Source organism: Myotis yumanensis, unplaced genomic scaffold (assembly GCF_028538775.1).
Source record: "Myotis yumanensis isolate MYYU_CA2020_CCGP unplaced genomic scaffold, mMyoYum1.0.hap1 SCAF_4, whole genome shotgun sequence".
NCBI classification, from domain to species: Eukaryota; Metazoa; Chordata; class Mammalia; order Chiroptera; family Vespertilionidae; genus Myotis; species Myotis yumanensis.
Genome location: NW_027223755.1, coordinates 5,128,815 through 5,155,327, shown reverse-complemented (window position 1 = coordinate 5,155,327; position 26,513 = coordinate 5,128,815). Strand labels below are relative to the sequence as shown.

Genomic DNA, 26,513 nt, shown 5'->3' with positions numbered 1-26,513 from the left:
GAATTTATTTAAGGAAAGGGGTATGGGAGATGTGGCTATCCAAAGGGAAGGGCTAAACAAAGAAAAGGGGCCTTGTAAGAGGTTCAGGGGGTTAGCCCGGCTTGAGCTGCTGCCGCCCTTGCTCCCCGGTTGCAAGTCTCATGGCCCCTTAGAGGTTGGGGAATACGTGTCTGCCTGTGGGGGAATGGCACGGGCGTGCTCCTCAGAGGGAAAGTGCACCTGAAGTTTCATTTTTAAGTTAATACAAATAAAAGAACAGACCTGCTCTGGAGATTATAGAGTCCTTCTAGAAATGTATGCTTTTTTTTTCTTATTATAAATTACTCATTGGAGAAAAAAACAGAAAAGTATACATAAAGAAAACACTACTTATAATTCCACCATTTAGAAGAAACCGATATAACAGCATTGGTTATTTCTTTTGTTTTCTTCCTGTGTGTTTATGATTTTTAAAATTAAGATCATTTGATCATAGTTTTGTATTCTACTATTTTAACATAACATACTGTCAGCATAAATTAAAAAAGAATTTTTTTGTTGAGAGTATTACACATGTGCTCCATTCCCCCTCCTTTGTCCCACTCCACCCAGCTCCCACCCCACCCTAGTCCTTCTCCGCACTATTGTCTATGTCCATGGGCTATGTATATATATCAGCATGAATTTTGATAGCTGTATATAAATATATTAAACTTATTTATCTATTTTCCTATTGTTTGATATTTTAGATTATTTACATTTTTGGTTATTATAAATAAAAATTTAATGAACATTTTTATACATAGGCATATATCCTCTTTTCTGATAATTCTTTAGGATGAATTTGAAAAATATAATGTTTGTTTTATTTTATTTTTTAAAATATATTTTTATTGATTTTAGAAAAGAAGGGAGAGGGAGAGAGAGAGAGAAACATTAATGAGAGAGAATCACTGATCAGCTGCCTCCTGCACGCCCCCTACTGGGGATCAAGCCTGCAACCTGGGCATGTGCCCTTGACAGGAATCAAACCTGGGACCCTTCCGTTCACAGGCTGATGCTCTATCCACTGAGCCAAACCAGCCAGGGCTATAATATTTGTTTTAAAATTTCTGAACATTTGAATGTTCAAATATTTTTCATTGAAATATTATTGACATGTAACATTCTAATAGTTTCAGGTGCACAATATTATTCGATATTTGTAAACTATTTTAGAAGTAGTGCTGTTTGGATAAAAATATGTATTTAAAATTTATTTTTTAAGTTATTAGAACAACAGAAACATATTGCAGAACATAATTTTGAAGCATCATCATAATCATCATTTTCTTCAAGCATTTATTTAGTACCTCTGTGAGTGGTATTTACAAAATAACTTACACAATTGCAGAATTTGGCTTCTGGCAAATATAATAGATGACAACTCTGATTATAGGCAAAAAAATACGTGAATAACAAGGCGAACATCAGACAAACACCTACCACAGAAAACATTTTTATAATTTAAAAAATGTTAAGAAAGAGCACTAAATAGAAGTAGATAGAAGGTATTTTTCATATTAGCAATTTTTTCTCGTTGAGAGAAGGTCATGATGCAATGGATACATCCTAGCTTATACAATCAAAATTTTCATCCAGAAAGAGACAAGTGAAAATTAAAAAGGGGTCATAAGATCAGAATCTGACAGGTGAGAATGAGACTGCTGAGCGTAGGCAGCCATCAAGGTCCTCCTGACAGACAGGGAGGGAAAACATCACTTATACAACAACACAATCCATGCTTTGAACTTCAGAGAATGACAAATTAATCAGCCACACATGAGAGGTGTCTTCATCAATTAAATAAAGAAACTAAAACTTATTAAGAAACTGTACTGGCTGAACCGGTTTGGCTCAGTGGATAGAGCGTTGGCCTGTGGACTCAAGGGTCCCGGGTTCGATTCCGGTCAAGGGCATGCACCTGGGTTGCGAGCACATCCCCAGTGGGGGGCGTGCAGGAGGCAGCTGATCGATCTCTCTCATCAATGTTTCTAACTCTCTATCCCTCTCCCTTCTTCTCTGTAAAAAATCAATAAAATATATTTAAAAAAAAAAAAGAAAGAAACTGTACTGAGCCCAGCTGGTGTAGCTCAGTGGTTGAGTGTCAACCTATGAACTAAGGTCACGATTCTTAGTCAGGGCACATGCCCAGGTTGCAGGCTCGATCCCCAGTTGGGGGCGTGCAGGAGGCAGCTGATCACTGATTCTACCATCATTGATGTTTCTATCTCTCTCTCTCCCTTCCTCTCTCTCTGAAATCAATAAAAATATAATAATAATAATAATAATAATAATAATGAAACTGTACTGAGTTCCATTCCCCACTGAGAAATGCCAGAGCCAGCCCCAGGCTGATGTAAAACTGCTCAGAGTTCATATCACATTCCTGTGACCCTTTGTCCCAAGAAATCCCCACTTCTAACCAGTGTAAGATGGATGAATAGACTCAACATATCTGGTTTTCCCTGTTGGTCTTTGCTCAAGGTTACATGCTCTGGAATGTCAAATTTTACTCGTTTTTATTAATGGGGAAGAGCTGAGTATAGGAAGAGGCTTTGATGATGCACCTTTGGGGAGGGAAAGGGTTTTGTAGATCTTTCTTTTTTGTTTAAACATTGGATACATGTTGATTGTTGCATTTTAGGATGATTAGTTGTTTCTCAATTTGCTTGATGATTTTCTAAATTTTCCCCTCCTGCCCCCCCTCCCCCCGCCCCTTCCTTAGAGGTTTGCTTTTGAGCTAGTTTCCATTTTAGACATCAAGGATTTTGATTGTTTCCTAACATCCTATTGTAGATGCAGCTTCACCTTTGGACTACTAAGGCTTCTATTTTGTAAAATTGTTTAAAATATATTTTTTATTGATTTCAGAGAGGAAGGGAGAGGGAGAGAGAGATAGACACATCAATGAAAGAGAAACATTGATTGGCTGCCTCCTGCAAGCCCCCCACCTGCAATCCCGGCATGTGCCCTGACCGGGAATCGAACAGTGACCTCCTGGTTCAGAGGTCAATGCTCAACAACTTAGCCACACAGGCCAGTCTTCTGTTTTGTAAATTTGACTTCTATGTGTTCACATTTCTCTCTGGATTGTTTTGCCTTGACTTGCCTTCCTGACAAAGGATCAACATTCAGTTCAAATCAATTGCCACCACGTTTCCAAAGTTTTCCATAACTCCACTTCATCTCAACCCTCTTCCCAAAACCATTACCCCCTCTCCAGTCAAATTCATTGTCGCCCTTCTAATTAGCTCTTGGTACAAAGCTTTGGCATTAATCTTCTATATTGCAGTCTATTTGCATACATGTTTACCCAGCTAATTCTTTCAGGTTATTTTCTTAAAGAGTCTATAATATATTTTTTAGTACTCACTCCTGAGAGTAAATATATACATACACATATATAAATATAATATACTAGAGGCCCGTTGCAGGAAGATTCCTGCAAGAATAGGGCTTCCTGTGGCTGGAGCGAAGCAGAGGAGGAAGCAAAACCCTCTGAGGCAGGCTTCGCTCCCGCTCTGCTGCGCGCCTGGTTTGTTTTCCCTCCTGCTCCGCCGCACAGCTGGTTTCCCTCCTGCCTCCCGCCTCCCGCCTCCGCTGCCGTGGCTCTGTGGCTCCGTTGCTGTCTCTGCCGCCTCTACTTTGCTCCCTTCTGTAGCGCTTCACTTCCACCTTGTTTTCAGTCTTCCCTCCCAGCTGGTATATGCAAATCAACTAACATCTTGGTTGGGTTAATTTGCATATAGTCACTCTGATTGGCTGGTGGGTGTAGCGAAGGTATAGTAAATTAGCATCTTTGTCTTTTATTAGTGTAGATTATCTGTAATAATAACCCAAGTGTCACTGGGCTCAAGGATAAGTGGGTCTTTGGGTTCATTGATTTTGTAGGTTTTACTTCTGTGGGATCCAGGACCATTTCCCAGACATTGCTTCTCCAATTGAATTAATGTTTCTCAGATGTTATTTCTCAGATAAAGGAATCTGGAGGTATCGATAAGCACTACCTGTTCTTTGTTTAGACTCGCAGGCGGGTGATTGATGTTTATGCACAGTATGGCGGTCACCCTTGTGCCGGAAGTGCTTTTCAGACACAAGCGTGTAAACCTACACAAGGATGTCCAGCGGAAGAGGGATGTGGACAGCGTTTCAGGTGTTTTTCAGGTACTGGTTTTCCATAGGCGGAGTGTAAACTCAAATGTTATTTGTTTGAATTGTTCGGTATATATTTGTTGAATTTTACTGAATTTATACTGACCTATAAATTAATTTTCCTCAAACATCAGTATCATTTTCATTGGCACAATAGTCACACTCAGCTATTATTCTTTTAAATGTAAAGGGAGGCATATGGTAATAAAAGTGGGAAGATTCTTTGCCTCTTTGAAAAAACACACAAAATAGTTCTTGACATTGCACTGAGACTGGGAAAAAATGTTACTACCAAAATCATTATTTTTTTTATTTTTTATTTTTTAAATATATTTTATTGATTTTTTACAGAGAGGAATGGAGAGAGATAGAGAGTTAGAAACATCGATCAGCTGCCTCCTGCACACCCCCCACCGAGGATGTGCCCACAACCCAGGCACATGCCGCCGACTGGAATCGAACCCGGGTCCCTCCAGTCCCCAGGCCGACGCTCTATCCACTGAGCCAAACCGGTTTCGGCAACCAAAATCATTATTATGTTTATAAGAAAAGCAACTTTAATAGCTAATCGAGGAGCAATACAAGTCACCCTTATGCATGGGTGATTGAAACAAAGTTTTTCCATTATTATTTGATTTATTGTCTATGTTGCATTTATAGAATCAGATTGATTCAACAACCTTCAGCAAGCATTTATTCTTCTTCCTTATGTTCCAGATATAGTGATAAGGGTTGTGGAATTAGAAATAAAACACATAGCCTCTTCCCTCAAAAAATTTTTTTAAAGTTTTATGGTCAGAATAGTACATAAATAATCCCTGTGTTTGAAGTGTTCTTTAGAAATACTTGTCAAACTCCTATTTTACTTTCAAAGCCCAAATTACATGACACCTCCTTTGAGAAGCCTTCCCTGAACCTCTAACCAAGAGAACTAATTGACAAATCACTTCCGTGTTTCCTATGTACATCTGCATTCTGGACTATTGGTTGGCCTGGATGTCTCTTGGCAGACTGCACTCTTTGAAGACATTCAGGGTGGTCAAAAGTAGGTTTTGAGTTATGAGTACTCAAAGCAAGGAGTTTGTTCTTGCATTATTATTTATTTATTAATTATTGTATTTTCCATATGAACAACTGTAAACCGACTTTTGCCCGGGCCTGTGCCCCACGTGGTTTTTGCATCTGGAGTGCCTGGTACACTCTCAACCAATGTTTGCTGCATGGGCTTGAGGGACAGCATAGCGGGTGTGTGCTATCCCGTCAGGACAGCGTGGGACGACAAGTGGAAAGACGTGCATCGCAGCCTGTGGGGTAGAGATGGTTTCTGCAAGGAGACCATGTGTCATTTGATTATTGAAGACAAGCAGGTGGTAGGTAGAGGAAACCCTTCTAGGCTGAGAGAACTGTAAGTGCAAGGTCAGTGGAGACGAGGGAAAGCCTGGCCTTTATTCATGGAAGTGATCCAGGATGACTAGGGCATGGGAAACTGGCTGAGTGGCTGCAGAGGATGCTGGAGAAGTTGGCGGGGGTTGGATCATTTGTACCCTCCAGTGCATCCTGGGAACCCTGCGCGTATGTCTACTGTGACAATCATGTTGTTGAATTGTAATGGTCTATGTCTTTATATCTTTCCTGTGACATTGTAAAATGTATTAAAAACCTAACAGATACCATTTTTATTCATACTTGTATCCCCATATCCAGAAGAGTCTCTCAAACAGAGTAGGTGTTAATGTTGAGCTGTAACCTTGTGGCTCGGTTGCCATGTTCTCAAAGCTCACACATCTAAGTCACCAAGAAAAGCAGGACTTGGCATCTTGGTCAGTGATTCCAGAAAAGAAACTGAAAGTTCAAGGGCAAGAGGTCAATCTGTCCTCCCAGTGGTTGGCATGGTCTGGTTTTGGAGGATTCAGGCAAACTTCTTGATGCTCATGAGTGAAAGCCTGGAATCGGAATTCAGGCTTTAGTTTCAGTTTTGTGTCTGGCCAAGGTCAGAGTCAATTCTGTGTGTTACAAAATGAGGACCAAAATAATCACCAGTCCTTCCGGGACATGGATGTTAAATTCACACTGAAAGGCCAGTGCATGCTGGGGCTGCGGGCGGACGATTTGATCCCACGTGGTGTTCCCTTTCTGCCCTCCTTTATTTTTGTGTGGGTGCTTTTCTCGTGGTCAGGCCAATGCATCAGCAAGTCACTGGTTTGCAACGGGGATTCTGACTGTGATGAAGATGGCGCCGATGAGGATGGATGTGAGGACACAGACAGCAGACGTTCCTGTGACCTCGATAAACCTCCTCCCAACATTGAACTTACTGGAAATGGGTAAGGGGCTGGGCAGTCACCTGTGCATATTGGTGGGTTATAATTCTTCATTTTGTTTTGTTTTGTTATTATTTTTTGGTAAGTTTAATAGCAAATCACCTAATAGCCAAGCCTTTGGCTCAGAGCTCTTTGCTACATTCTAAAAACAATTTTTAAATTACTATCTGCATACCCATAAATACATATGCAGTAAAATATGGAGTGACCAATTGTCCCAGGACTGTCCTGGTTTAAGCACCGAAAGTCTTGCATCCAAGGAAACCTCACAGACCTGGAAAAATCCACATAGTCGGTCACCCTGTTAGAGAGAGAGAGAGAGAGATGGAGAAAGAGGGAGAGAGAGAGATCGAGAGAGCAGTATATTGAAATATGCAGGCTAAAAAGTAATTGCTCAGATGAGCTGGAGACTTTTATTTCCAAGTAAAGTTGAGAAAATCCTGTGTTTGTCTTTTCAAAAAGAATTCTGAAGAATTTTTAAGGGTCAGACCCAAGTTAAGATTTCAAGGTTTTAAAATAATCTATTATATTGCTGAAACCGGTTTGGCTCAGTGGATAGAGCATCGGCCTGCGGACTGAAAGGTCCCAGGTTCGGTTCCGGTCAAGGGCATGTACCTTGGTTGTGGGCACATCCCCAGTGGGAGATGTGCAGGAGGCAGCTGATCGATGTTTCTAGCTCTCTATCTCTCTCCCTTCCTCTTTGTAAAAAATCAACAAAATATATTTAAAAAATCTATTATAGAATGATAGATGTGATTTTTTTCTATGATATTTCAAAATGCATTCATAGAGATGTGATAAAATTACCCTAAAGAGGACACCAGGCAACATGCTAAGAGGCAATCAGTTGAAATTCTTTGTAGAGTGCGCTCTGTCCTCGAAGGTAATCGTAATTGTATTGGTTTTATCTGTAGATTCAATTCAAAGCCAGCTGTTGCCATAGCTACACAAGGATGTATATTTCCCAAACATGTGCTTAGGCTGAAAGAGGTTGGCTTTTCCCAGATATTAGTTTTAATTACCATACCAAGCATGGGAGGCTGGAGAACGTAGGGTATTCACTAGAATTCTGTTCTCCTTATCTGAGCTCTCTTTCGAAGACACACTTAACTGTAATGTATTTCTAGAGTTCTCTAATGATGCCGTTTCCAGCAAGTGCTATTTCTGATTTTTAACCATCTGTTCTTCTTGTTAAAAAAAACACCCACAACAGTTACAATGCACTCACCGGCGAGTTCCGGAGCAGAGTCATCAACACGAAGAGTTTCGGAGGCCAGTGCAGAAAGGTGTTCAGTGGGGATAAACCAGACTACTACCGGCTGAGCGCCAATGTCCTCTCCTACACATTTGAGGTACTGAATTGCATTGACTTTACTTATTTCCCACCTGTGAGTTGTTGCCAGAAATCATTATTTACATGATATATATTTTTGGTGGCTATTTGTGGAGAGCTTACTTGTGCCTACTATGTGGTCAATTTAAAAAAAAAAATATATCATTGATTTTTTACAGAGAGGAAGGGAGAGGGATAGAGAGTTAGAAATATTGATGAGAGAGAAACATCCATCAGCTGCCTCCTGCACACCTCCCGCTGGGGATGTGCCCACAACCAAGGTACATGCCCTTGACTGGAATTGAACACGGGACCGCTCGGTCCGCAGGCCAACACTCTATCCACTGAGCCAAACTGGTCAGGGCTGTGGTCAATTCTTATAAATGTTTTATATGGACTTAAAAAAGAATACCCAACCTGGCTGGGGTGGCTTAGTGGTTGAGTGTCAACCTATGAACCAAGAGGTCATGATTTTATTCCCAGTCAGGGCATATGCCCGAGTTGTGGGCTCGATCCCCAGTATGGGCTGTGCAAGAGGCAGCTAACTGATGTTTCTCTCTTATTGATATTTCTATCTCTCTGCTCGTTCCCTTCCTCTCTCTATAAAATCAATAAAAACAAATATGTCTATAAAGAATACCCCTTATGTAACCTAGAGCATGGGGCAAGGGTACTTTAACTTGTGTCATTTGAGCTGAAATCTCCTTTTGCCTCCTTTTCATTTGGCCTCTGCTCTGTATGGGCCCAGGACCACCTGGTCTGTCCCAGCATGGGTGTTAAAAGTCAAGGCCCTGGTATGATCATTTCCTCAGAAACATGTTTTTATTTTCAAACTGTGAAAGATTTCATATGTACAAAAGAGTGTGAATAATATATATGTGCAGTTGGGGAAAAACTAATAGATCAAGTACCCATATATGCCCATCACCCACCTAAAGAAATAGATTACCAATGACTTAAAGGTTCTCGCTTACCCCTCTCTGCTCAGTCCTCCTCTCCTCAACTCCCTAGGCCATCACTCTCTCGCCTTGTGTATTAATCATTTCCTTGTTTTTCTGATTATGTGTATTTCCTATGTCTTTGTCTCCAAATAAAAATTTGTAGTTTCGTTTTGACTGTTTCGTTTTCATTTTGACTGTTTTGTAGTTTTATATAAATGGTGCATATGGTATATGTTCTTCCATGGATTGTCTTTTTTACTCAAAATTATGGTTTTGAATTTCATTCATGCTGATGTAGGTGGCATCTTTATTGCTGTTCCCAACTGTTTCTTATGTAATTAAGGAAAGTTTAAGAAGATCATATTGCATTGAAAAAAGATGATTCTTGCAGTTAGTTATGTGTAGAGTAGATGGCTGAACTAAGGAGTAAGGAGATGGCTGAACTAAGGAGCTAAGAGGCTTACTTGCATAAATTGTATAGAATTGGAAAGTTAAATATACTATGGAATCACATAGAATGTTCCAAAACAAAATCCAAGTAATTAGATTGCATGATGTAACCTATTTACATCTCTGTCCCTCTCTGTTAGACAAAAAAATATATCAAGAACCAAATGCTTTGTAGTTCTTTTTTAGTGTAGTTTTGTTAATTTGCTTAATTCTGAGCTAAATGTTGACTGTAAAGGAAAATGGAAGATGTTTGTACACAGATGTATATTTTTAAAAAATATATTTTTATTGATTTCAGAGAGGGAGGGAGAGGGAGAGACAGAAACATCAATGATGAGAGAGAATCATTGATCAGCTGCCTTCAGCACGCCCCCCTACTGGGGATCCCACAGATGTATTTTGAGAAGCGCTTGGGATTGCCATTATTGATACCATGTTTCTGGCTTAACAAAGAGTAATTACAGAATGAACTTGATTCCTTATATTCATGCAGGCCTGGTCTTAATGAGAAGCATAGTTGTTGTTTATTTTTTATATGTTTTTATTGATTTTATAGAGAGAAGAAAGGAGAGGGAGAGAGAGGGAAACATTGATCAGTTGCCTTCTGTATGTACCCTGCCCTGGGATAGAGTCTGCAACCTTGGTATGTGCCCTGACTAGGAATTGAACCAGTGACCTTTCAGCGCACAAGACAACATTCAACCAACTGAGCCACACTGTCCAGGGCAAGGCACAGTTGTTTTGTGTCAATAAAGAGCTTTGTCTTTAGAAGATTGTAGGAAGCAAGTATCCATATTAAAGGATCTATGATAAAAGGTTCTTGATTATGTCCAAGGTCTTAATTTGGTTACAGCAAAATTTTTCATTTTCTTTACAGGTGAAAATAAATAATGATTTTAATTATGAATTTTACAACAGTAGCTGGTCTTATGTAAAACAAACATCCACAGTGACTTCATCATCTACAAGAGGACGCTCCTTTTTCGGATTTTCATCATCATCTTCTTCATACAATAGGAATTCAAATTACCAGGAAAATCAGAAGAAAAAGGTTACTATGTATTGTTAACTTTTCCATATTTTACTGGTTTAGCTATTTGTAACATTGACAAAAGGATCAGCTTTCATTTTTTAAATAGGGCAATAGTATCTTCCTCAAAGAGAAAATATATTTCTTTAAAGGGTATGATCTCCTCTTGTTAATTCTCTTTGGTATATTTATTTATACTTTCATTTTTTCATTAAAGTATTTGTACTTATTTAAAAATCTAAAAAAAGAGCTTACCTTCAAATCTTCTAGTTAAAACTTTCCTAAATTTCTCATCCATGATTACTGATGATACTATTTTAAGTGTTATAATTTTAAAAATCCAATTGATATATACTCCCTAAATGCTAATGATAGAAAAGATTTAAAATACTTTAATACTTTTGAGATACCAAAATTTTCACATAAGGAAGTTAAAAGACTTAAGATACTTTGTTGTTTTGAAATGTTAAAACTTTCATCTCAGGCAATCTAAACAGTTGACATGAATTGTACTACTTGATACACACTTATTGCTGAAAAAAATGTCAGGGTGATCATCATTTATAATCTGCATATTTTATCTCATTCTTAAAGTAAGTAACTTGATTAATAAATCAATCACACAAGAGAGATATAAAAGTATATTTTATTGGTTTTATACTGTGGAAATATGAGCTATAGAAACATTGGCCATATCCATATTGTTCACACAAGTGAGGATTTGGTATAAGATAAATCGTTCTTGAACATCGTCAAAAGATGCTTAAGAAGTAGTTAAAAAACTCATTATGAAGTGGCTTAACTTATAAATGCTTCAGTATGGGAGATCATTATATGGCCGCCCAACGATGTGGACCCTAAGGACACATTATTTTATATACTTATTTGTGAAATTATCTAGCATTTAATGAAGTTGGTTCTCTTTTTGTAGTTGACAAACTACATTAACAACTTGGTCAGGGGTTTTAAAAGAAGTTACCATGACGTCCCTCAGATATTGTTTCTACTTGGGATTCCAAAAATTCCCTGGATTGCTTCAAATGAGTGGGCCCGGAACAGACCTTGTCATGCAGCAGAATTAAACTTTATATAGGCTGGGTGGAAGGTGGCAGCTGAGGAAGAGGCAGTTGAGGGAGACATTGGACAGGAACTGTCACCATTACCTTTTCATCTTCCACCTAAAACTCCTTTTACTGTTTCCTCTTCCCATAGAGTTATCAATTGCTGGTTCTTCAGAACACTGTGGAAGTGGCTCAGTTCATCAATAACAATCCGGAATTTTTACAACTCGCTGAGCCGTTCTGGAGGGAACTCTCCTACCTCCCCTCTCTGTACGACTACAGCGCCTACCGACAATTAATCGAAAAGTATGGGACACATTTTCTGCAGTCTGGATCCTTAGGAGGAGAGTACCAAGTTCTCTTTTACGTGGACACAGAAAAAATGAAACAAAGTGGTAAGAGTATTTTTAAAAATTTTATGTACAAGCATTGCGGGGATTGAAATGGGGAATAACATGGAGTTAAACTTTAAAGCTCTAAAATAAGACAAATAGAAATTAAATTACAAAGGCATCCCAAATGGCAAGAATCCATTACATTTTACTCAAAATCTTACAGGCTTGAAGAAAAGCCTGCCTACTCTTTTAGTGCCCTGAAATGTGAGTTAATCCAGTATCATCATTGGTTATCTAGATAGGGTGTTGACTGGGTTTTTAGAACACCTTTCAACCTTTCCCATTTCTCAGATTAAATATTATTCCTCAGGGGAAGCTAATGAGGAATTGGCCATTATTGCAGAAATCAATGCGTTTTGTTTTATAGTTTTTTAAATGTGGAATTTTTTGGTTGGTTTTTTAAAATATATTTCTATTGATTTCAGAGAGGAAAAGAGAGAGAGGGAGAGAGAGATAGAAACATCAATGATGAGAGAGAATCATTGATCGGCTGCCTCCTGCATGCCCCACACTGGGGAGCCAGCCTGCAACCAGGCATGTGCCCTGACCGGGAATTGAACCGTGACCTATTTCATAGGTCAGTGCTCAACCACTGAGCCACGCTGGCTGGGCCAAGTTACATGTTTTAGCAATGACTCTCACTGTTACCCAGTGAGACAGCTACTGTACTTCTTGTCCCACAGACTGAGAAATGGAGACCTATGGAAGAGTACATACATAGGTCATAAGAATGTCCAACTGGCTCTAGACCCAGCTCAGTTTTTTCCTTCTGCTACGTGTCTGATAGGAACGCCTTGTTTTTGCTAGAATCAGAGCATGCCACTGAGTTCGCATTTTGTAGATCCTCACCAGCTGCCCCAATGTGGGAAGGGAGAGAGTGGTGTCTTAGTATCCACTCTTCCTCTCAGAGACCTTCTGGCCTTGGTTTACTAATGTTTCCAGGAAAACCTGTCCCTTCACAACTTTGCCCTTAAGCTGATGCCCACACCTGCTTCTTCATTCCAAGTCATCTCCTCAGGATGCTCCTCAGGATGCTCCTTATCAGTCAAGATGCCCTTACAACCTTGGAGGACAGTAAGACTCCTTTTCTTAAAAAAACATGTTTAAATATTTCATTAAAGCAGCATTTTAAAAAAGTTAGGCAGCACTGTTTGTTTACTATTCTATAACAAGAAATAATTAATAAATAGCTGCTACTAACTGTGATGGTAAAATTAGAACAATAGGTTTGAAATTTGATACTGCAGGATTCAGGTCAGGTGTCTACTTGAAATACCCGTCATTAGGAAATCAGGTGGAAACGTCCCCGATTGGCTCATTATATTTTTACTGGAGAGAATGCAAGGTAGTTTCCCAGACTTACAGTGGTTGCTTCCATGGTAAGTTTCAGAGTGAGTGAGGGTAAGACTTCTTCATGAGTTCAGAGGAGGTCTTGTAGTTTCTCTTGTGGGTGAACTGCCATATTTTTCTGTTTCTGTTGCCTGGTTTTTTCCTTTGGGCTTGGTTTTTCCCAAATAACATTTAAGTAATATTTGAACCTTCCTGATTTCACAGGTTCGAAATAAATTGCACAAGCACAGGTTTTTGTAGCAGCGACAGAGACAATATTTCCTTGGAAAATTAATCTAGAAACTGACTTGATCTAAAATCAGGTTTACTGCCTTTATTTCTTTTTAGCACTTAAAAGAAATGGAGAGAATTTTTTTTAAAAGCTTTTCAAGTTGGTAAAAGCATTCTTTTGAGTAAACTCTCCTGGGATATGATACAGGGTGGGGGCAAAAGTAGGTTTACAGTTGTGAGTACATAAAACACAGAGTTTATTCTTATATTATTATTTATTAGTTATTGTATTATTTTCCATGTAAACAACTGTAACCTTACTTTTGCCCCACCCTGTATATGCCCCCAATTGTTCTTTAAGAAATATTAAGGTTATTATGATTAATAAAATTATGTAAGAAAAATATCTTTCCACACTTTATTATAGATCCTCATTTTAAAAAAATAGCCCAAACCGGTTTGCCTCAGTGGATAGAACGTTGGCCTGTGGACTGAAGGGTCCCAGGTTTGATTCTGGTCAAGGGCATGTACCTTAGTTGCGGGCATATCCCCAGTAAGGGGTGTGCAGGAGGCAGCTGATCGATGTTTCTAACCTCTATCCCTCTCCCTTCCTCTCTGTAAAAAATCAATAAAATCTATTTTACAAGAAATAAAGGCATTGGATAATGAGTAGTCATTTTCACATACTGAGGTCCTGCGTCAGGGGAAGGACACGTTAGAAACCAGCGATGTTAAAGATGGAGAGACAGAGGCTGTAGAACTAGGGTGTTAAGAATTAATTGCTGAAGAACCAGAACCCAGCATTTCTCTGGTAGATGGCTGGGGGCCATCGCAGGCTACTTTCGTCTATTTGCTTTATGCCTGAAAAGCTGACTATGGAGGGTGAAACATATCCCTCCTCGGGGTATTTAACTTCTGCTCTGTCTGCTGTTTCATGTAGAAATCACCAGCACCTCATTCTCTCTCTGGTCAAAATGAACAGGAGCCAATATTGGCTCAACCATTTGAAAGTAAGTGTAGTATCTGTTCCTTTGTTTAATATCCAACATACGTCAAATATCCTCTTTTTGACCCTTCACTCTTGTAGAGCACTTGGAAATGCCTGTATCATGTCACTCTTGATTAGACGGGCTCAGTAGTCGGAAACATCCTCTGGTCCTCACTCTCATCAGACCTGGCTACATCTCAAAGGTCTTCAACAAATACAGAAACTCAGCACCTTTTAATTTTTCCCAACAGGTGTTTCATCAATAAGTATGAAGGGATGTTCATCCAAAAGTGCCAACTTTTTGTTTGTTCAATATTCTTCAAGCAAATGCAAGGAGCTGGAAAATGCTTTAAAATGGGCTTCAGGTAAATGAGAAGGCGGCAGTATGCACTGCAAGGTTCACCTCCAACCCTCTCTCTTTGGTTAATTCTTGGTCGCCAAAGTCCTTTGACATTTTAGCAAGTGTCCCATAAGGGACATTGGTCATAACGGATGAACCTACATTGACACACTATTATCACTCAAAGTCCACAGTTCCCCGGAGGGTTCATTCCTGCTGTAGTGCCTTCTATGGCTTTGAACAAATGTATAATGACATGTATCCACCACTAGAGTGTCCTAGATAATAACGCCACTGCCCTAAAACCCCTCTGTGCTCCACCTATCCCTCCCTCCCACTGCCCACCCCTGGCAACCACTGATTTTTTTTTTTTTTTTTTACAGTTTCTATGGTTTTGCCTTTTCCAGAATATCATACAGTTGGATGGGTTGTTTTTTCATACTTGATGGATGTTTCACGCTTAGGTTCTCATTTTCATTTGTGGATCCTGACTTCCTTCATTGGATTTCTCCTTGTGCAGGAACCCAGAGCAACGTGTTGCGAGGGGACCCATTTGTCAGAGGGGGCCGTCCAGGCTTGGTGTCTGGCCTTAGTTTCCTGGAGCTGGACAATCCTGCTGGGAACCAGAAGCGGTATTCCTCCTGGGCGGGCTCTGTGCCCGATCTTCCCGCGGTCATAAAGCAGAAGGTGCGTGATGCCCCGCTTACATGCAGCAGAGAGCGGTCCTGTTGCTTTGCACTGGGAAAGTGAGATTAAGTCAAGCTGGTTAAACAGGAAAGGCTGTGGTTAGCAGTTTCTGAAGTTCAGTTTATGTTCTGTATGAGAAAAGGAATGCATGCATAATCATAAAAAACAGAAGGTTTGTTATCTTGTTGTCCATATTTCAGTTGTGACAGTAAAATGTCTTGTCAATCCCAAGAGAAATTAATGAAAAAATTTGTATTTTAAACTTTTGCCCTAAATTGGATTGTTTTCTTGTTCCCTCATTCAGAGGAGCTATAGATTCTCGAAAGAGGAAGGCATTCAGGCTCATTATATTCGTCAGATCACCTTCTCCCTGTGGTCATGGCCTGTAAGCGCCCAGAGGCGTGTAAATTAAGACCAAAACTGTTTGGGCTGGTGGAGGTTTAGGATGTTTTATTGATACAGTCAGTTCTTTTATAATGCAACCAATGTGTTCCTAAAAATCAGGGAGCTACGCAAAATTGCACAATAGAAAGACTACAGGGTTTATGGGGGGAAATGGGGTTAGGGATACAACACTAAAAATTTAATCTGTGACACTCATTTAAAAAAAAAATAGACACCAAAAATAAAAAACAAAACAAAAGCCAGTAGCACAGTTTTATACACGTTCAATTGTTAAGAAATGCATTTGCTGTAATGAATGTGGCACATTAACTAGGAAAATGTGGCTGGGTGACGGAGCAGTTACAGCTTGTGAATTGTTGTAAAGTGAAAGAACAATCAGAAGTGACAGCCAGCTGTGACACGGGATGTGGAGGGGTGTAGTGTACCACGTAGGCAGTGAACTGGATGGATGTTCGAGGCGTGTGTTTGTGCGTTTTATGTATTCCTGTGTGGTTTGGTTCAGTCATGTCCAGTTTTCTGTGCTCACCTCGTGTTTCTTGTGGACAAAACGGTACGTAAGCAAAAAGCAAAATGTGTGTGTGGTATGCTTGTATTATTCCTCATTATGACCATCTCAACAGAACAAATTTATATTTTCGAAACAAATGCTATAGCAGAATTGATTCTATGAGCTGTTCCCTGCCATGGGAGTCAAGCAATTGCAGGTGAAATTGACCTTCAGAGATGAAGAAACCTGGACACATGTTATACACTCAAAAACTACAATCGCTTCTCAGGTTGCCCCCCAACACCATAGTGTACCCACTTGCCTCCTAATAAGCGTGATGGGGGAGGGGGAAGTTTCCCCAAGAACTCTCATCTTTTTTTAAAAAATATATTTTTATTGATTTTTTACAGAGAGGAAGGGAGAGAGATAGAGAGTCAGAAACATCAATGAGAGAGAAACATCGACCAGCTGCCTCCTGCACACCTCCCACTGGGGATGTGCCCGCAACCAAGGTAAATGCCCTTGACCGGAATCGAACCTGGGACCTTTTAGTCTGCAGGCCGACGCTCTATCCACTGAGCCAAACCGATCTTGGCAGAACTCTCATCTTGAAGTGTCACTCATTAAGAGTCAACGTGGCCTATTTTCATTGTCAGTATCCCATACAAATTGTCAAAAATCCTGAATAGTTGATTAGGAAAGAACAGAGATTCTTTTTCATTCACAGCTCTGCACTTTTCCAATAGGATGGTAGCTGTCACAGTTAGCTGTGCTAATTTATTAGCCGCACAGGACAGGAACAGAGAGAGTAGAGGCATGTTCCAGCTATACGGCTGTATGGTGCCATCCAGTTCCAAAGAGCTTGGGCAGAGGTGGAGGAAATGTGACCAATTCTCTGCGTCAATCTTAGTTGTGCGCTGCATGTAGATTGTATTGACTCTCCAAAGCCAGTGATATGCATCTCTTCCCAGTTCTGTGCTCTGTGACGTCATGGAGGTAGCCTGGCATGAGCTGTGGTGACGGTAGTTACCCTGATTCCACAAATCAGAGCCTTCTTATTCCTGAGCGAGCAGATTGTTAAGACTTAGCCAGCACCCCTGTGGTCTCGAAGCATTGGACATATCCAACACAGAGCAACAATGCAAACCTGTTTTAAATTTCTTCAGGGAGAAAGAGTGATGGTCTCCTCTCTGCGGCAGGACATTTAACTTGAATTGCACGTGTTCTTCCTGTAACATAAGTGCACCCCCTTTTCCTCTGTCCTCTGCGAGGGTGAAAATGTGTTATCTTCAAAACAACCTTTCAATAACTAGAAAATAGATGTCCTGTTGGTTTTAAGAATTTTATACCTGCACACAAGGTACAAAAAAATATTCCTTCTCTAGCTGGTCAATTATTTCCTAGATTTCTCTTGCAAGGAAAGTGAATTATTTTCTCTTTTTATTTGAACAAGCAATGATTGGAATTACCATAAGTGTTTCCACGGGGTTTGAGCTTAACTGTCAAAAAAAAAATACTGTCGCCTAAAACCCTGGCTTCTGCCTGGGATGTCTTTCCCTGTGCAGCTGACACCTTTGTATGAGCTGGTAAAGGAGGTCCCCTGTGCCGCAGTGAAGAGACTCTACCTGAGACGGGCTCTGGAGGAATACCTGGATGAGACCGACCCCTGCCACTGCCGGCCCTGCCAGAACGGGGGCCTCGCCGCGGTGGAGGGCACCATGTGCCAGTGCCACTGCAAGCCGTACACGTTTGGGGCGGCCTGCGAGTATGGAGTCCTTGTCGGGGACGAAGCAGGTCAGTGCGCGGACTCTTCGCTAGTTATGCTGGACCCATCGAAAAGGGGAACCCCTTCCCTCCAGGCCCTGAGATTGCGCTTCTTGGTGCATGGAGGGTAGGAAATCTCACTGGGCATTTAAAAAAATATATTTTTATTGATTTCAGAAAGGAAGGGAGAGGGAGAGAGAGCTAGAAACATCAAAGATGAGAGAGAATCATCTATCTGACGACTCCTGCAAGCCCCACACTGGAGATTGAGTCCATAACCCGGGATGTGCCCTGACTGGGAATCAAACTGTGACCTCCTGGTTCATAGGTCGATGCTCAACCACTGAGCCACACCGGTAGGGCTCACCGCGCATTTTAATTCAGTTTCTCCCATGCTCCATGTCCGGATGGCGGACCCTGGGGCCAAGGCCCTTTGTCTCTGTTTTTCTGTCTGAGGTCACAGGCCCACGTGCCTGCTGCCACTCCCCATCCGCCATTAGACTAGCTTCGTGCCCCAAACACCTCCCATCCTTCTGTTGTCATCTCAGAAAGTTTCCGTCCTAGCCCAGGTCTGTGGGGCGTGGGCTTGCACTGCCTAACCTCTCTGCTGGCCAGCTCCTTGAAACATCTCCGCTTCTGTTTGTATTATGTCCCGCCCATCAGTTATGCATGGGTGCTTGTTGAGCACCTGCTGTGTGCCTGGCAGTGTGCTTGGTGCTTTAAGCACTGGGAACGGGGCTCCGTGACGTTACTTCATGAGGAGGCCACCATGAGACAACTATGTACATTTGTCCTCATATTTACTTACGTGTGTCTGTCTCTCTAGAGCAGCAGCCCTCAACCTTTCGGACCTCACGGACCACCGGCTGGCGACCGCTGCTCTAGAAAGATCGTTTCTTAAGATCAGGACTTGATTTTTTTCTTTATTTCCAGAGCCTGACACAGAGCTTGATTTTATAGAAGTCACTTATTAAGTGTTTGATACATGAATACATACATGACTGAACGATGCTTCCTTATAGACAAGCACCAGGAAGGCATCCTTGCCTTCAAATGCCTCCCCTGCCTACCTTCCTGGTAAATTGAAATTCCACCCCTGACTCTCCCCTTTGTGGCTTGGATTTCCAGTCATTTGATAAAAATGGGAGCTTCCCCTGCTGGTGACGAATGGAGTAGCAATCATAATATATCAAGCTATTATTACCCCTTATTAATATACTCAGGGGACTACTTTATTAACTCAGTTTTTAATGATGGAAGAAAGCATAAGGAAGATCATGGGAAACTATTATACAAATTAGTTTAGTTTTGGTGTGTGGTACCGAGGAGTGGGGCATGGGATACCGGGCAAAGAGGGATATAGGTTGCACAGTAGTAATAGCTAAGGACCAGTATACATACCCACTTATTATCGGAAAATAATGCTTTGGGGAATGGTGTCTGAGAGTAGTCTCTAACTAGTAAAGCAAAGTTCTTAGAAGATGGTGCCAGCTCTCCCCTGGCTCCCCCACGGAATATGATGGGGGAAATACTAAAAGACTGTGAGTCGTGCATCAGCCCGGAGGTGGAAGGTGCCAGGGTTGGGTTGAGGAAGTGCCTAGTGTAGAACTGGGGAAGGATGCTAATAGGAAGGAAAAGCAGTTCATCTGCTTACACACTTCCCGGCTTTGCACAGTGCCAGCCCTGGGCTTGGCAGCTGGGGTACCAGTACATTATGTCCTTCTCATGCCCTATCACTGCTTTAACAAGAGCAACTTATTCGCTTTATTGAGAGACGGAACTCAGTTGTAAGACACAGTTACAGTCTGGACGTGGCCCTTGGCAGCCAGTATAGCATCCGGCATGGCATTTAACCACTTTGTGTCAGAGTCCATACCTTTCACACAAAAACGGTGACTGACCTCCTGCCCACCTGGCCTCATTCTTGTGAGAAGTAAATAAATGATGGAATGTACGTGGTGCTTTGAAACAGTTGTAAAATGATAAACACACTTAAGATATTATTGCAAGAAGTTTGTTAATGCAGCCATGGTATAGACAGGCCTGGTCAGTGTGCAGAGACCGTTGGCCATTGTAGAGGACCTCAGTGAATGCCCAACATAATAAATCCCCTGACGTCCCCTCCCCCAAGGACCACGGAGCAGGGAGCTGCCCAGTGAGCTCTGCAATCCCCCATCTGCAAGTACTTTCTGACCTTCCTCTTCTCTTACAGGAAAGGTGGACGGAGGTTGGAACTGCTGGTCCTCTTGGAGCCCCTGTGTTGAAGGAAGGAGAACAAGGCGCCGTGAATGCAATAACCCACCTCCCAGTGGGGGCGGGGAGTCCTGTATTGGAGAACCATCGGAGAGCAGGCAGTGCGGAGAGGAAGACGAGGAGCTGAAGAATCTGCGGTGAGGGGGACCAGACCTCCTGGCCATCACATAGGACACAGTGTCCCTGCAGTTCGCGTGAACTACACGATGGCTGCTACTAGATGATTTGGACGTGAAACAGTCATTTATTTTATTTTATTTTTTTTTATCAATGACTGCCTTGCTCTTTAGCACAGGGGTCAGTTGAAGGATGGAGACCTGGCCTGGCCACCTTGCACTCATGTTTCAAGTTTTCCTGATTCATCGTTATAAAAGGCTGGGGAGCTAGGAGGCAGTGTGGTCCCATAGATACGAGCGGTGGTGTTGACATCAAGTAGATTGGCCACCTCTGTGCTGTGTGACCTGGGCAAGGTCCTTGCCACACCTCTAAAGTTAAGATCTTCATAGTAGATAAAGTGATAATAGGCTATAAGTGAGATTAAGCCTGGCATGGAGTAAGTACTCAATAATAGTTGTATGATTTTTCAGACATACCACTCCTCATTTATTTTTTTTATTTAGGATGAACCATAAGGCCAGATGCTTAAGATGGCTAATATCTTTTTTAAAAAAGTCAAACATTTTTTATTGAGGGAATAGCACGTTGTGATTCCTTCCACTGTCTTAGTCCCTCCTGGGTTGGAGTCAGAATCTTCAAGTTAGCCCCTTTGCTCAATGCACCTGTCTTCTCCGTCAGCCCAGGATTCCTTTAGTTGGGATTCTCTGATCTCCACTTGAACAGGGACATACTTTAAAAATCCTCCACCCGTAATCTTCAGGATCCAGTTTCTTTAAGCAGTTTAAGTTCCTAGAAGTTAAATTGTGGGAAATATATCACCGTTTTGGCAAAGGATCTAAAATCTCAATAGTTTCTGATATCAAAACATCTTACCTCCAGTTTTTACTCATGAGTTCTCAGGGTCACCACTGCAATAAAAGAGCATGACCTGTGTCTCCATGTCGGCACCAGAGAAGGTGAACATCTCGACTGTCATTTCACACTCACTTCCTGTTGCCAGGACCTTGCAAATACTCTCTCAAAGATGTCTAGTTGATGAATCATACCCCTGGGTCAGTGGTTTTTTCATGCCACCCCCCACTGTGTTCACTGTCCTTACTAACCTCTTCCAGTCGGGGATTGGCAACAAGTTCTAGTCAAATAATAGGAAGGTCATGGGAGTGGAAAAAAGGGTGACCCTTGGGTGTCTGGAGGTGTGATGCCTTGTTCCCAGGTCTTCGCTGCGTTCTCATCTGACATAAGCAATGCCTCCTGACGGAGGAAGGTGGGAAGCATGTGGGATTTTGGTGAGCAGAGAGCACTGGCCTCAGGGTGGATGCCTCTGGGAAGAGGAGGTCTCTCCGGAGGCCGCTGCCCGCTGGGTCGCTTCCCCTGCCTTTAGACACAAAGCTTGATGGGAAGGGGCACCCTAAGGAAGGCACTGCAGGGATTTTCACTCTTCTTGATGCTCAGAGGAGGAAAAATGTCCTCCTCTTCAGTATGAAGAGGAAAATGATGAAAACGTCACATTTCTGTCTCCTCAGAAGGTGGCGAGAGCCTGAGCATTTGAGTCCAGAAGGAGGCCACCCTCAGGCCATGTCTAATGCTTTCCCTCAGATTCCGTGTCCCTGGAGTGCAGGCCATAGTGGCGATACGAGAGCCTCAGAGGCACTATTGAAAACGCTGCTTCCAGGTGGCTGTCATTGCTATCACTATTATGAGCTCCCTCTAGAGTTTGCCTTGTGAGAAGTAGAGAGAGCATGATTTTAAGAGCCTGACTAATTAGACGTGAATCCAGCCTTGATATCTTTTACTCTATGACCTTGGACATAGAGTGACTGCCAAGAGCCCAGACACATAGCGCATCCTCAGTCAGAAGTGTTTTTTTAAATCTTTATTGTTGAAAGTATTACATAGGTAGAAATGTCGTTATTTTGTCTTACTTCTTTTGCAGGATCACTAACTCTAATTACCTTATTTTTATTTTTTAAAAATATATTTTTATTGATTTCAGAGAGTAAGGGAGAGGGAGAGAGAGAGAGAGAGAGAGAGAGAGAGAGAGAGAAACAGCAGTTATGAGAGAGAATCATAGATCAGCTGCCTCCTACATGCCCCACACTGGGGATCAATTCTGCAATATATATATATGTATAGTATCCTCTTATTTATTTATCATTCATTCTTTCATTTAATCCTCATCAAAGGATATTTTTTCCATTGGTTTTTATTTTCATTTTATTTAAAAAAATATATATTTTTATTGATTTCAGAGAGGAAGGGAGAGGGCTAGAGAGTTAGAAACATCCATGATGAGAGAGAATCATGGATTGGCGCTTCCTGCATGCTCACTACTGAGGATCAAGCCCACAACCAGGGCATGTGCCCTTGACCAGAATCAAACCTGGGACCCTTCAGTCTGCAGGCTGATGCTCTATCCACTGAACCAAACCGGCTAAGGCTGGGTACTTTATTTTTAATACTGAATTAATTCTGTGTTAAAAGAATTTCAGAACAAGCCAGCAGGAGAAACAGTAGGCCTGAGACAGGTGACCTCTGAAAGTTTCATAAGTAGGTGTGTTGCCCAAAGAATGACTTTCCTTTCTGCTGTTATTTTTCTCCTACTACTGACCACTTAACTACCTTTTGCAAGCCTGAGTTTATGTTTGAGTTTTCTATTGCAGGCTGTGATCAGATATTTGATCCTGACAAAGACAAAAATATCACATTAACCTACTTACATGAACACAATCTTTTCAGATGCAAATAAAAAATTTGCTGTGGTGCAAAATATTGATTATACTGTGGAAATTCATCACATTAATTACATTTTGTTTTCTTTCTCTTCCAGATTGCTTGAACCCCATTGTTTTCCTTTGCCTTCGGGTCCAACGGAATTCTGTCCACCACCCCCTGCCTTGGACAACGGATTTGTTCAAGTTGGTTATGAGATATATATATTTCTTTCTTTACACATACTCTTTGTGTCAAGTTCTGCATCTCCACTGTTGTCATAGTCCATGTCCTTCTTCCACAAGGAAACAGAGCTGTAAACATTTTATGTGTGCATCTTAGTTTTAGTGATGAGAGTTTTAGACTTTTGTTCTTTGGCCGAAGGCATTTAGAATTCTGCAGAAGTCAGTACATCTTCTGTGGCAAGGTAAATCAATATTTGCCACCCAATGAATTAGAAATGCAGTCATGCCAGAGGGCGGCTAAACATTTCCATTCTCACTAAAATAGGAATCTATAAGCAAGTTCTTCAACATGAGGACTTCCCTTGTTCTTGCACTGAAAGAAGTCTTTGAAAAAAAGTCTCATACATATAGAGTCTAGGATGAAGTATTAGGTTTATTCCAGCAGCCAATCAGACAAATTAGTGAGTGTTGGTGAGATATGGGCCATTGTTCTTTAAGCAATTTTCTTGTTCAGGAAGGAACACGAGTCAGTTGCTACTTGTCATTCTCGGGGATCTTCCTGGCTTGGGGCCTCTGTGAATTTGTGCCCTTCTCACTCCTTGTCATGATGAGGCTTGGGCCTCAGACTCAGTGAAGCCTCCTCTTGGCTCACACAGGAGATGTTCATCAGCGTTCTCTGTGGCCAGTCTTGCGTTCTCCACGAACGATTTTGCCTCGCAGGGCCCAGACCCTAGAACATACATACACTGAGATTTTGCTCAAATTTTCCCAAATGTAGGCAATATTGGGAGGTGGAAGAGCAGTGTGTGTGTGTGTGTGTGTGTGTGTGTGTGTGTGTGTGTGTTTATGTAGAGAGAGAGGGATCTAGTATGACTGACACTCATTTTGTCCCACTGCAGTTACCATAGTCCATGAAGTTCCTGAAGGTAGCACATGCTCAGAGAATGAGGCCAAGCAGACTATTTTCCTTTAGCAAATGCTGAGGCGGCTGTCCCAAACTCCAATACATGGTCTGCCCTGTAAGGAGGTGGTGGTTGCGAACACTGCCCCGTGGATGGGCTACGTCACAGCCACCCAGAACCATAATGATAGAGATGGCTGCTTGCCCCTGTCTTCCAATTTTTTTGCATTCTGTAGGTTTAGGGTAGATCCCCAGAGTCTATATTTTTCTAAATTGCTACTAACAGTTCTGAAATAGAGCCAGGTTTACACAGTGTTGAGCTTGACTTTGCTATATGGGATTCCCATTTGTAGGGAAAAGCAGATCCAGTGTCCATCCCCATTTTCTTCAAACCTCCACACCAAGCTGGGCCTCTGTTTCCTACCAACGTCCATGATGGAGCCAAACTGGGCCAGGCCTGGCAATGAGAAGAAGGAGGCACCAAGGAATCTTATTCTTATGCCTACAGCATAGTTGGCCCAGTTCCAAGCCCTCTCCCAGGCTGGTTTCTTTACAGTACCTTTGGGTAGAAGAGATTAGCAGGATAAGAAAAGGAACCCAGAGAGACCCTAAACAAGCATGACTGCCCACCTGAAGCTCAGACTTCAAATCCTCCTGTGCTTTACCAACAAAGCTCACCTCCGGGCATTCTAGGCTAACGACATGCCCTGTGTCTGCCCCAGCCCAGCAGCACTTTCCTTACAGGATGGGGTGGGAGAAGGCCAACATTATGCTTCCCATGTTGATTTTTGGAAGAAACTTAAACTTTCACAAACACGCTAAAGGGATTTCAACCTGTCAGTTCACACCAGCATTCGTCAGGCCGTATTGCCCATGAAAAGCCCTTAACACCTTTCTACGAAGGGTTGACTGACAAGGATGTTTCCCAAATCTGATAGGAAACTGACTTTAACTGAAAGTTTAAGGGAAAGAACTTACTTGGGCAGTGTGTACTAAAGTACTTTTAGTCAAGTTTTTACTACAGAGAACAATCAATAAGTCATAGTACAGTGGCATTACTGGCTTTATTTCCATTGATGATGGGATCAGTGTTGTTGGCTAGAACTATAAACAAGAAAATGCTTTTATAGACAATTTTTAAATCAGCTATTTGAATGAAGGTTGCCTAATGATTAAAAGAAGGCATGGTTTATAGACCAAATATATCTAAAGAAACATTGTGTTATTGCAAACTGGGCATACTCTTTCTCTCTGTCGTATTTCTGTCTAGAATGAAGATACCACATTTCCTGTTGGGAAAAACATAGTCTATACCTGCAGGGAAGGATACTCTCTGGTTGGAGACCCCGTTGCCAGATGTGGAGATGACTTACAGTGGCTCACTGGGGAAAGGCATTGTCAGAGTGAGTGACCTCAGCCATTGTATAAAATTTAAGAGGAGATAATAATGTGCAAGAGAATGAATCAAGATAATCGCTTACCATGTGTGCCATGTCTTGACCTCCCTTTTCTTTTTTTTTTAATATATATATTTTATTGATTTTTTACAGAGAGGAAGGGAGAGGGAGAGAGAGTTAGAAACATCGATGAGAAAGAAACATCGATCAGCTGCCTCCTGCACACCCGCTACTGGGGATGTACCCGCAACCAAGGTACATGCCCTTGACCAGAATCAAACCTGGGACCCTTGAGTCCACAGGCTGACGCTCTATCCACTGAGCCAAACCTGTTAGGGCTCTTGACCTCCCTTTTCTGAAAGGCTCCTATGACCCTGTCTAAGTTTCAGGAGTGCTTTAAAAGAGCCCTCAGCCTTCTCTAGCTGATGGAGCTCCTGGTAGGTATGGCTCATTTTGTGATTTTAAATTTTCTGGGACATTGGAATTGGCCAGGAAGCTCAGATCTGGCTAAGACCATCAGGACATCCTGTGAAGTTCAATGACTAGGAGTGTACCACAATCAATCTACTTCCTTAGATGCTTTGAATCCTATTCCGTTCAGATATAGGCATCTTGTCACCTTAACATTACTCTGGCCTCCATCTCAGTTGTGCTGCCATATTAGTTTGTTCTCAGATGCATGGACATAGTGTAGGGTTATAATTTTTCTGTATCAATTGGTCTGTGCAAAGCAAGGAACACTTTAGTGAGCACATGCACATTTTTTCTCTTGGGTATATAGTGCAATTTCTACTTTAAATTTAAAATATGCTACCATTTTCCATGTAATCATATAGTTTATGTCCCTACCAGAATCTGAGAAGTTAAGGTTGCTCTGTATCGTCATCCACACTTGGTAGCATTTATCCTTAAATTCTTTTTAGCTATACTGGTATATAGTGATATCTTATTTTTTAACTTGTATTTTTAAATATTTTTTTGAGGCATAGTGATGTGTTAAGCCTGTTTTCACATGT

At 41.5% G+C, this 26,513-nt stretch overlaps 1 protein-coding gene across 1 annotated transcript in view; it reads left to right on the top strand.

Annotated features, from left to right (window-relative positions):
* Positions 1–26,513, top strand: part of C7 (complement C7) — a 48,673-nt gene that overhangs the window by 8,056 nt on the left and 14,104 nt on the right. The window contains exons 4-14 of the mRNA XM_070411783.1: positions 4,044–4,185; positions 6,350–6,497; positions 7,708–7,846; positions 10,096–10,269; positions 11,461–11,704; positions 14,504–14,617; positions 15,113–15,279; positions 17,737–17,965; positions 20,148–20,325; positions 23,133–23,220; positions 25,371–25,503. Of these exons, the coding sequence (XP_070267884.1) occupies positions 4,044–4,185; positions 6,350–6,497; positions 7,708–7,846; positions 10,096–10,269; positions 11,461–11,704; positions 14,504–14,617; positions 15,113–15,279; positions 17,737–17,965; positions 20,148–20,325; positions 23,133–23,220; positions 25,371–25,503 (1,756 nt within the window). The remainder of the gene's footprint in view (positions 1–4,043; positions 4,186–6,349; positions 6,498–7,707; positions 7,847–10,095; positions 10,270–11,460; positions 11,705–14,503; positions 14,618–15,112; positions 15,280–17,736; positions 17,966–20,147; positions 20,326–23,132; positions 23,221–25,370; positions 25,504–26,513) is intronic.